This window comes from Gossypium hirsutum, chromosome D13, assembly GCF_007990345.1.
Source record: "Gossypium hirsutum isolate 1008001.06 chromosome D13, Gossypium_hirsutum_v2.1, whole genome shotgun sequence".
Classification (NCBI taxonomy): Eukaryota; Viridiplantae; Streptophyta; class Magnoliopsida; order Malvales; family Malvaceae; genus Gossypium; species Gossypium hirsutum.
The window spans coordinates 57,606,478-57,619,016 of record NC_053449.1 but is presented as its reverse complement, the minus strand read 5'-3'; the positions used below and the strand labels follow the sequence as shown (position 1 = coordinate 57,619,016).

At 34.1% G+C, this 12,539-nt stretch overlaps 1 protein-coding gene and 1 pseudogene across 6 annotated transcripts; both read right to left on the bottom strand.

Annotated features, from left to right (window-relative positions):
- Positions 1-5,519: 5,519 nt before the first annotated feature.
- Positions 5,520-6,916, bottom strand: LOC107919899 (putative inactive cysteine synthase 2; annotated as a pseudogene).
- Positions 6,796-10,232, bottom strand: LOC107919897 (cysteine synthase). Of its 6 annotated transcripts, XM_041109263.1 has the most exons (10): positions 10,021-10,216; positions 9,718-9,799; positions 9,512-9,621; positions 9,340-9,397; positions 8,728-8,991; positions 8,512-8,649; positions 8,366-8,417; positions 8,185-8,264; positions 7,712-7,771; positions 6,796-6,930 (listed from the first exon to the last, which is right to left on the bottom strand). In XM_041109263.1, the coding sequence occupies exons 2-10, from the start codon at positions 9,754-9,756 to the stop codon at positions 6,889-6,891; spliced, it is 843 nt and encodes a 280-aa protein (XP_040965197.1). In that variant the 5' UTR covers positions 9,757-9,799; positions 10,021-10,216; the 3' UTR covers positions 6,796-6,888. The 6 variants fall into 6 exon arrangements, 5 of the variants coding, with proteins under 5 accessions (XP_040965197.1, XP_040965198.1, XP_040965201.1 ...); XM_041109264.1 differs by having other exon boundaries at positions 8,378-8,417; positions 9,718-10,232; XM_041109266.1 differs by lacking the exons at positions 6,796-6,930; positions 7,712-7,771 and adding an exon at positions 7,931-8,037 and having other exon boundaries at positions 10,021-10,214.
- Positions 10,233-12,539: the final 2,307 nt, after the last annotated feature.

The following is a 12,539-nucleotide window of genomic DNA, read 5'->3' as shown; positions in this document are numbered from 1 at the left end:
TCACTATTCTATCAATGTGGCTCATCGTCCCAACACCGATAACCAGATCCCCTACTAGAGGAATCAAAATCCCCTATGGAGTAACCACAACCCCCGCCAGAAGCTGGACAAAGGAGGAATCCAGCGTTTAACTGTCGACGGCCGCCATGTGGCACTGAATCCAGTTGGCACGGAGATTGTTTTTTATTTTAATATATTTGTATAAACATTTTGATATTATTTGACGTAATAAAATAGAAATTCTTCTATATTATTTCATGTAATAAAATAGAAATTTACTTTTACATTTTAATATAATAGAAATTTTTTTAAATAACACAATATTTTAAATATTTCTATATTATTTCATTTAATAAAATAAAACGTTGTTTTGAATAAAGTAATTGTAATTTACTTAAATATTTTTAATAAAATAGATTTTCTTTTAAATAAGTCAGTATTCTGAATATTTTTATACTATTTGATTTAAAAATATAAATAATACAAAGTTTTCTACAATAACGTTCAATTATTGCGATTTGGGCATGATCGGCTTGTATGGCCCGGGTTCCTACACCATTCGCACAACTTCTGTTGACTGGTTGTTTCTCGGATATCCATATTGTTACGTATTCTAGTCGAGCAAGGTTGACCCTTTGGTTTGCGACGCAATTCTCTATCTGGTAACAGCTTAAAGGGAGCAAGCGATACAGATGACCACTTACGCTCATCTGGGACCGATGGGAATATGTCTCTAGATGTTGTACATGTTTTCTAATTTGTAAACTTCGTCAACATAGCTCATCGAATCTAGACGGAGATTCTGACAAACTGCAATTACATGAACGCATGGATAACGAAGTGCGTCAAATATCCCACAGTCGCAAGTCTTATTTCGCAAGTGTATACGATATTGCCTGCCAATAACACCTTAGTGCGGTCTGTCAAACTCTGTCATGCAAAACCATAAGTTGTCTCAATCATGACACACTGTGTGCATGATGTTCGCCCGTGCCTTGGCCTTATTAATTTCTTGCACTACCTTACTGCACCATACATGGCCTCCCTACATCTGGCCTGCATAACTCGCTGCTCGCTTTGGAAATAGCGCCGCTAAACGAAAATATCTCTCGCACAACCGATGTTATCGGTAGATGGCGCGTTCCTTTTAGAACAGAATTTATGCATTCAGCCAGGTTTGAGGTCATATGACCATATTGTAGGCCACCGTCGTATGCTTGTACCCACTGTTCGAAAGGTATGTTACAAAGGTAATCTGTACCTTAGCCGTTAATTGAACGTAAAACTGCCAACATCTCATGAAAACGGTCTTTATTTATTTCATACCCTGCTAATATAAGTTCATAGCGAATATTACATACCGCTCTTTCATTTAGAATAAATTCAAAATGACAAACGAAATTATACTAATAGAGACTAAATGCCCATGTTGGTCACTTGTCGTCATTCACTCTTAGATGGATATTACTTGTAGTAGTTGGAAGCAACGTGCTTTAGGCAATACTGATGGTGAATGCACTGCCGTAAGCTTCCCTGTTGATCAATTGCAACTAGTATTCTGGTGCCCCGATCTAAAATAACACAGATATCAGGTTGGGGGCACACATGCCTCATTAACCTAGATAAAAAGAAATCTCAGTCATCAGCTGACTCCCCCGGTGTTATTGCAAACGCAATTGGAAGAATTCTCTCACTGTCATCCTATGCCACTGCTAACAATAGCTGATGGGTATATCTACCAAACATAAATGTACCGTCAATTTGTACCAATAGCTTGCAGTATGAAAATGCATCTCGGTATTGCTTAAAGGTCCAAAACAGGCGTTTGAACACTTGGCATCCACGTAGCAACCGGCCGTTGTAATACGCATGTTCCGTTTCAAGGTCTGTTATGCAACTTGGGACGTATCTCTCTAGCACTTGACACCACAGCCATATTTCATTATATAAAGCGTCTCACCCACTATACAACTTTTCCAACGCCTTCTGTTTAACTATCCAAGCCTTGCGGTAAGAGGGCGTGTATCCCATTTGGCTACGAATATTGGCAATTAAGACCTGCACTGAAGTCTTGGGATCTACCTTTACCGTGAGTAGTATCAAGCTAGCTAACATAGCTGAATCCATCTTGAATGATCTTGTGAAATACCTATCAACGGAGTACATTAAATAATGCAACATTACATAATAACAGTATTATTAAGAAACCCTAAATACTATACATTCATCACATATATGTGGACCTGTGTACTTTTTTATCTCCCACAACCCTGTCATTTTCCTCAACGATGCGTAAATTTTCCATGAACATGTACCGTCTTGCACTGCACACTTCGCATCAAACTTATCAGCTTTAGATTTAACCACGAGGTAGTTAACGCCGTTATTGATGCTATGTTGTTTCAATGCACCAATAAAACTATTCTTGTTGAAAAACTTATTACCAACTTCAAATTCACCTGAATCCAGTAGCGAACTTGTACGATCACGTAACCTGTGTGGTAGATCTGGAAACTCTAACACATCATCTGCAGATAGATCGACATTATGCATGTAGGCTAGAGGTGAGTATGCCCTGAATCGTGGATCTTCTTCTTCATCTAAACCTCCTTTAACATCTTCAGGTTCGATTGAAATAGGCTCCGGTTCTGAAAATAATGCAACTTCTGCACCATCGGGACCTGGCTTTCGAGGTGGATCCACATCGGAGTCATCTTATAACCCACCATCATCTGCAACGTACGAGGTCCCCTCACCAGTGGATTTCATTGGGAGTACATCATCCTTTCTTCTGGGCGTTTCATAACGTCCCCAATTGAATGTAAATTGCCAACCACTAGAAGTTGATACCGTTCCCCAGTACGTATTTCCAACATCAAACATCGACCCACCGAGGTGCATGTCCCATCCACTGACAAAGTGTTGTGCAAGGGTTACGTATTTCATACCGCTACCAAACATGGGTTGTTCCGTGTTTTGTAACCCACTAACCGACTGTCGAGCAGGGGTCGTGTATACCTCTCGAACAGCAGTCGCAAGTGCATCATTTGGCGATGTAAATTGTACATATAACTCAATATAGGGTGTTCCACTAGCGAGATGAGTCTGCACCATTACCTCCAAGCTACGATCACTTTTTATGTCGAACGAGTCGTATGTCACTGGATCAACAGAAGAACAAAACCGATACGTAATAGACAGAACTTTTGTTGGCGTCGTTCCGAATATTTTACGCCTAATTCTTTTACGAAGTTCTGTCAAATCTATGTTCTGGTTAAAGACCAGTCTCACTGTATTCTCCGATAAAAAAATAACACCATTCTCGGTGTGACGAACCTCACTATCATAGTAAATAACAGCACTAATACGTTCACTCATCTTCAATTTCTATCATTCTTAGCCTCTCTAAATTTTTTTCCTGTAGCTTATGCAATCTGAGAAAAAATTCTGCCTCATTTATAGCCTCAGGCCAAACAGAAGCTACTGTAGAAAAAGCGCGCCGCATGAGAGATTCTTTCAATACTTTTGCTGACAAAGTATCTTGCTTAAAGCGTTTTTGACACTATTTGCTCAGAAACGTCTACTCAAAATTTTTTTTTCAAGAGCTACTGTAGCAAAAGCGCGTCCACGTGGGAGCTTCTTTCAGTACTTTTGCTGACAATGCATCATACTTAAAGCGTTTTTAACACTATTTGCTTAGAAACGTCTACTCGAAATTATTTTTTCAGGAGCTACTGTAGCAAAAGCGCGTCCACGTGGGAGCTTCTTTCAGTACTTTTGCTGACAATGCATACTGCTTAAAGCGTTTTTGACACTATTTGCTCAGAAACGTCTTCTCGAAATTATTTTTTAAGGAGCTATTGTAGCAAAAGAGCGTCTACATGAGAACTTTTTTAAATTAACAAATAATTTAATTAAGTAACTCTAAACCACACACCCTAATTTATTTGAGTTTTTCCTTAAAAACCCTAAACATTAAACCCTAATCTATTTTTTTAAAATTTATAATTAATTTACTCAAGTAACCCTAAACCTTAATTTATTTAATTTTTCCTTAAAAACTCTTAACACTAAACCCTAATCTAATTTTTTAAATTTTTTTTAATTAATTTACTCAAGTAACTCTAAACCCTAATTTAATTGATTTTTAAAAAAAACCATAAACACAAAACATCTAATTTTGAAAAATTTATAATTAATTTAATTAAGAAACTCTGAACCCTAATCCCTTATTTATTTAATTTTTTTCTTTAAAAATCTAAACCTAAAACCCCCAAAACCTTAACCCTAAACCCTAAACCCTAATCCTAGCAGGAGGCACGGGCAAAACGCTTCCTTAAGGAAGCGTTTTTCTACTTCGCCACCTAACAATGCGGTGACGTGAATACGGTTTCGGGGAAATAAGTCATTCCGGTAATTAATTTTTTACTTGGCCCATTTCAATAATAATAATAATAATAAGGCTATATTCCCCGTAAAAACAAGTAAAACAGCGGTTAAGCCTTTGGATGTTTCAACAAGGAACAAGAACAATTATGCATTGATATTACACCAACTCCCATCACACTTAAGTAAGCAACTTTTGCTTATATTCTTGCTTTACTTTACTATGGTCAAATTCTAAAGTCAAGCTTAGCAGACTGTAAATGTATATTATATTATGTTAAAATATTCCATATTTTTGGTAAATTTAGAATTTAATTTTTATATTTTTATTTTAAAAATTTTAATTACTTTATTCTTTAAATTTTAAAATTAAGTCTAATTATTAATACTTTTAAAATTATTTTGTTAAATGTAGTTTTTTTACAACGTTAATTTTTTTAAATTACTTAATGAATACAATTTTTTTTTATTTCAAAATGTTACACCAACAAATTTAATGAATAAATTTAACCATACTAAAATTGAATCTACATTTTAAAATCTGAAAAATAAAAAGATTAAATTTTTAAAAGTAAAAGTATAATAATTAAATTTTAAATTTGTAAAAAGTAAAAGGACTAATAGTATATTTTAACAATTACAATTATTATATTTTGTTATTTAATTGTTTTTATTTAAGTAGATTGCAAAGAATAGTTATGAGTTGCGTTTCTTAATGAATAATTTATAAACAATTAGTTTCTAATGTCAAGTTTACACTAATTGTACTATTTAAATAAAGATTAATTTATTATAAATATTAATTAAGTGATTAGATAAGATAAAATAAAATAAAATATTATGTGATTAGATAATATAAATGAAACATAAAACATTCAGAAACTTCGACAAATGAATTCGAATGTGATGCTATTGAGACTTACCTGGACAACTTCATCAAGGAGGCCAACATCCAAAACATCAGGGATGATACCAGCACCAATTCCTTGGATCAGATGAGGGCCTTTGACATGCAAAGCACAGGTAATGTAATGAAGGAAATAATTAAGTACTTGATATCGCACGAATCACAGAACAAAGGGTGAAAGTGACCTGAAACTTTACCGGGATTTCCACCATTTAAGACTGCACTTTCAACGGGTTCCACGCCATATACCTATATGTTGACAAAAGAAGAATACGTTCTTATTAGCATAACAACAAGGACATTGGCTCCTTGTCTGAATTTGGGTCTCAAATGGGGAACAATTGATCTTTGAGTTTTTCTCTTTGAGGAATCTCCCTGCACCTGTTACCGTCCCACCAGTCCCTATTCCAGCAACCAATACATCAACTTTCCCTTTTGAGTCTTTCCATATCTCTGGACCAGTGGTTTCGTAATGGATCTTAAACAAAGAATTCATTACTTCGTTTAAACATCACCTGATGAAACACTGGAAATGTTATAACAATAAAGATATTACCTTTGGATTGGAAGGGTTTTCAAATTGCCGAAGCATGTAACCATTACGTGTGTTCTTTAGTATCTCCAAAGCCTTGTCTAATGGCCCTTTAAAGCCCTTGGCTGGGTCTGTGAGTCGTACCTCAGCTCCAAAAGCTCGAAGAACGATTCTCCTCTCGATGCTCATATAAGCTGGCATTGTGACAATAACTTTATAACCCCTGGCTGCCCCAATGAAAGCCATTGCAATGCCGGTATTACACTGGTAGTGTCGATGAGAACACTCTATAGCCGATATTATTTCAATATATGCAGAAGAAACGGGAAATTTGTTAGCTTAAATGTTCCGTGTCTGGACCATTGCATGTGGAAAATTGCCCTCATTTGATCAAAAGTCAATTGACGCAAAACTGCAGAAGATATTACGATAGTCTTCCAAAACAATCTGAAGTTTTAACTGTTCTTGGGTCTATATTTCATCCTGGTTAGGTATCAAACAATCACTTCATATGCATTAACCGGGAAGCTAAACTGAGCAAAGCATCTTCGAATACGGTACCATACCTTCCCGGGTGTAATCAATCCCTTATCTTCTGCATCTTTAATCATAAACTGTATGGAATCCTGGGGATCGATAAACAATGAACAAAGGCATTATTCTGCAGGTAACAGTTCGCAAGATGCTGTGAAGAAGGTAAAAATCAAATGTAAATGAAGTTTATGCCTGTCTTTAACACTGGAGCAAGGTTCCATCAGTTCAAGCTTGGCAGCAATTCGAGCTCCGCAACCATCGACGATATTGTTCAGATATACCATAGGCGTGTTACCTATTAACTGCATAAGCCACGATGAGATTAAAACAAGTTGCAGAAGACTAATGGCAATATCAACAACAATTAAATGATTGAGAAAAGAAACATTACTTCAGTAACATCTTTCTTGATTGCATATTTGTCCTCCATGGCGGATTCTCAGAATCTCCGCAATTTAACAAAGGAAAACAAGGTTTTCTTATTGCAAAACGCAAGCTTCTGAACTGTTTATAAAGGGCATAAACCGGCTCAGATAACCAAGAAATAGGCAAGAAATACTTGTTCCCCAAGCTGTGGAAACAGAAGAATCAATCAAACATGTGATGAGAAAAAGGAAATAGAAAACACCCAAGAATGTAAAAAAATCAAAGAATAAATCAATAGTTGGTGGTGATACCTTTGGATATTCCAACAATAAACAAGAAGACAAAAATAAAAAAAGATTACATATAAGAACATGTAAAGTGGCCACTTCACTGATACCTCACTAATCAATGAATTACACCTACCCCATCACACCTTTCCTTGAAGTAAGCAACTTTAAACTATATTCTTGTTTTAGTATGGTTAAAGTCTCAAGATAAGCTTAGAAAAACGTAAGAATATATTATATTATTTTATTATATTTTGTTATTTAATTGTTTTCGTTCACTAGGTTACAAAGAATCGTATTTCTACCTACATTCTTAAAATAACGTAATGTATTTCCATGGTTCTAGTCAACAGTGTATGCGCTTGCCTACTGATGTGGAAAACATTTTCTTTTTTACTTTGCTTGAATATTTTGACACATGAGCATATTGATATCAACCTCCAAATGCCTTTCAAATTCATAAGATAACTTAAATGAAATTGAACATACCAATCTTCGGAAACCACACCTAAATCCAAGCATATCCTACCTTACCCAAATTCAGACTCCAAGTGAGTATCCAATATGGGTATCTTACAAAGGGTTTTTTTCTTTCCAAAGATTTTTCACAAATTTAGAGGATTATATCATCATATAGTCATACTCATATCCAAATATGTCAAACATGAATACTTTGAAAAAATTAAAGAATCAAAATACCAGTAAACCTTCTTTCAAGGCTATCTGTTTAGCAGTTTGAATGGCTTCTTCACTAGATACCTAAGAAGTTAGAACAGCAATAAGTACTATGGTCAACATACAGGAGAATCAATGGTACTGTTATCATGACAGAAATGAAAAAATCATTAATTTTTCAGAAACCGAAGCGATTGCGACGGTTCATTGAACTGTTTCTAGGAACTACTATAGTCATCATACAGGAGAATCAATGGATCGGGTGATTGATGTGCAAAGTTTCATTGGACTGTTTCTTGGAAGCTACCATGGCCATCATACAGGATAATCAATGGATCAGACGATTGATGCTTGCATGGCAAAGGAAAACGGTTTATTAGAAGGGAAACAAGTACTATCCTTGTGACAACAACGAAAGTTCATTAATTTTTCAGAAATCGAACCAATTGCAAGTTTCCAAGAGCTGTTTGAAATATTGAACATGCTTTGAGACTTACCTGGACAACTTCATCAAGAAGGCCAACATCCAAAACATCAGGGATGATACCAGCACCAATTCCTTGGATCAGATGAGAGCCTTTGACATGCATCACACAGGCGATGCAATGAAGGAAATAGTCAAGTACCAGATATAGCACGAACCACATAAAAAAGGATGAAAGTGACTTGAAAATTTACCAGGTTTTCCACCATTCAGGACTGCAGTTTCAACAGGTTCTACCCCATATACCTATACTTTGACAAAAGAAGAATATGCTCTTATGAATATAACAACAAGGACATAGGCTCCTTGTCTAAATTTCGGTCTCGAATGGGGAACAAACCTTGATCTCTGAGTTTTTCTCTTTGAGGAATCTCCCTGCACCTGTTACTGTACCACCAGTCCCTATGCCTGCAACCAGTACATCAACTTTCCCTTCCGAGTCTTTCCATATCTCTGGACCGGTGGTTTCGTAATGAATCTTAAACAAAGAATTCGTTACTTCTTTTAAACATCACCTGATGAAACAATAGAAATGTTACAACAGTAAAGATGCTACCTGAGGATTGGCAGGGTTTGCGAATTGCCGTAGCATGTAACTGTTAGGTGTGTTCTTCAGTATCTCGTCAGCCTTGTCTAATACCCCCTTAAAGCCCTTGGCTGGGTTTGTGAGGCATACTTCAGCTCCAAAAGCTCGAAGAACGATTCTCCTCTCAATGCTCACAGAAGCTGGCATAGTGACAATAACTCTATAACCCCTAGCTGCTCCAATGAAAGCCAATCCAATGCCGGTATTACCACCGGTAGGCTCGATAAGGACACTCTTTAACCAATATTATTTCAACATAAGCAGAACAAATGAGAAATCTGTTAGCTTAAATACCCCTCATTGGATCAAAAGTCAACTGAAGCAAAACTGCAGAAGATATCATGATAACAAAATCTTACGAAACAATCTTAAATTTAAGTGTTCTCAGATCTACACTTCCTTCTCGGTTAGGTTATCATCACTTCATACGCATTAACCCGAACGGTAAACCGAATAAGGTACCATACTAAGCAAAACAGAAAAATAGACCATACTATATTAGATCATAGGATCTATATTTCTTCCTGGTTAGGTTATCAAACAATCACTTCATATGCATTAATCCGAAAGATGGAACCATACCTTCCCTGGTGTAATCAAGCCCTTATCTTCTGAATCTTTAATCATACTGTATGCAATCCTGCACATAGATAAAACAATGACCAAAGGTGTTGATTTGCAGGCAACACTTCTCCAGGATGCTGTGAACAATGTACAAAATCAAAAAAGCAAATGAAAAAAACAGAGCATATGCCTGTCTTTAACACTGGAGCAAGGTTCCATCAGCTCGAGCTTGGCAGCAATTCGAGCACCGCAGCCATCGACGATATGGTTCAGATATACCATAGGGGTATTACCTATTAACTGCATAAACCCAAAAGGAGATTAAAAACAAGTTTGCAGTACATTAATGGCTTAAAACACCAACAGTATTAAATGACTGAGAAGAAGAAACATTACTTCAGTAACATCTTTCTTGATTGCACATTTGCCCTCCATGAACGATTCCAAACTGAATTTCCTCAATTTAATCAAAAAGACCCTGCAATTTAACAAAAGGAAAACAACAAGTGGTTCTTAGTGCAAAATCCAAGCTTCTGAAATTATTTATAAAGGGCATAAACAACCAGATGAGATAACAAGAAAGACTTGTTTCCCAAGTTCTTCAATCAAACAGGTAACGGAAAACAGAAAATAAAAAAAACACCCAAAAATGTCAAAGAATCAAATATCAAAATAAATAGTGGGTGGAGGAGAGGGAACCTTTGGATAATTCAACAATAAATAAAAAGACAACTTTTTAATAAAAGCAAATAGTATATAATAAAAACAAGGAAAACAGCGGTTAAGCCTTTGGATGTTTCAACAAGGAACAAGAAGACCAATTATGCATTGATATTACACAACTCCATCACACTTTGCTCTGAAGTAAGCAACTTCTGCTTATATTCTTGCTTTACTTTACTATGGTCAAATTCTCAAAGTCAAGCTTAGCAGACTGCAATCCTTTTCATAGAATTGAGTAACAAAAAATTATTTTTCAGATTTTAAAATTAAATTAAATTAAATTAAATTATTAATATTTTTAAAATTATTTTATTAAATTTAAATTCATTACAGTGTTATTTTTTATTATCATGTAAGTTTAATTTTTTATTTCAAAATATCACACTAATAAATATAATAAATAAATTTTAATTATATTAACAATTACAATTACAATTACATTTTAAAATCTGAAAAATAAAAGGATTAAATTCCTAAAGTTAAAAATACATTTTAAAAGGATTACATTCCAATTTATGTGAATGGCTTGCTTGGCATCCTCATCGGTTTGCTTTGTCTGCCCACTTTCTTAATAAAATAATAAAATTTGTTTCAAGTCAATAGTACAAGCCAAGTTGCATATTGGACATGGAAATTGAGTTCTATTACTCAACCTCTATGTTGTTTAGAGTAAATTTAACATTTAGTCCATAATAGGTCTATTTTAGTATATGTACTATTTTTAAGTTCATTTTGGTATCTGAATTTGGTATTTGGGTTCATTTTCATCTCTAAACTTTTGATAAAAGTAAAAATTGATGGCATGACATTCTGAGGTTATGTCACATCTATACCATAATTTGAGTACCACATCATCAAATTTTGATGGAATCCAAGCTTAAGGACCAAAATGGACCTAATGCACAAAAGAATGCAAGTGCAAAAGTGAACATAGTTACCGAATTCAAGGACTAAAAATTATATTAACCATTTTTGCTTAATTTTATTTTTGATACAATGCCTAGAACTACTCACTTTTAATAAAAGTAAAAATTGATGACATGACATTCTGATATTATGTCATATATCAATACCGCAATTTGAGTATCACATCATCAAATTTTGATAGAATCCAAGTTTAAGGACCTAGTGCAGGAAAAAAAATACAAGCACAAAAGTTAACCTAGTTACAAAATTCAGGGGCTAAAAATTATATTAACCCTTTTTGCTTAATATATTTTTTTGAATCATTGCCTAAAATTACCCATAATCCCTCCCCGACCCTTAAATAGGAGAATAAATGTGCTTCAATATGCTTGAACTCATATCCTTCTACACGGACAATAATATCGATGTCAACTAAGCTAAGACTTAATCGACTTTTTACTTAATATATATGATATGACGTTTTAAACATAATCTATCAATTTTTATATAAACCTAATAATCCAATTCCATCTATCCGAATATGACTTTTGGTATGGTAACAAAATGTTAACAAACCAATTCAACTTCAACTTAAATTCATTTGAACCTAAATTGGTTTAAACCCAAAACTAACTAAAATCAATACGATTTCAACCCAAAGTTATTTTATTCCTAAACTAAAATGGCTTCAACAAATATTCTAAAATGATTTAAATATTCAACTAGTTAAAATTCAAAATTATATAAACTCGTAACGAGTAAAAAAACTCGAGTCTCAAATTTAAATACCATTAAAAAGTTTGTTGTATTATCATATAAATTAATCTTGGAAATCTTATGTTGACTTAGTGATAGCACGAGAGATTATTACAAATTGAGTTTTTCGATCAGAACAAAATGTATATGAATTTTTAATCAACAATGTTTCCTATTTCAACCTAATGGTTGTGGCTCTTCTCATCAAGTCTAAATCTAAGTAGTTTGGTGTATTGGGTTGGGTTTCTTTAGAGAAAAAGAAATGTTTCAAATAAGTAAAATGGAGTGGATCAAAGAAAACCAAAAAGAAAAATAAAACCTTATAATATTGAGTGTAGTGCCAAGTGTTGATTTGTTAAGAAATAAAGTTACAACGAAAATGTTGAAAAAAATTTAGAAATTTATTTTAAACTTAAATTCATTAATTCATTCAATGAATGGAATTATCTATTTCAGAAAAAAGAATAGTAAACATTTGTCGTAGATGAAAGATAAGTTTCATTAATACAACAAAAGTTTTAACCTCAATATTAATAAAACATTATGACACATTGATAATTAGTTTTATTACAACTCAAGTATGACATATTTGGAATGATTGTAAGGACTTAATACGATAAGAAAATCAGTCACGGATGGTCCAAAGCAGCGGGCAAAAATCGACAAAAGAATCCAACATTCACCAAACTCTACAATAAAACCATCCCTAAAATCACTTGTAAAACTAAAATTGCATACATAATCAAGACTAAAAAACGTACTATAAAAGTAGACAAATTTTTCTAAAACTGAAACTTATTAAATAATGGAAAAACAAAAAAAATCATATAAAA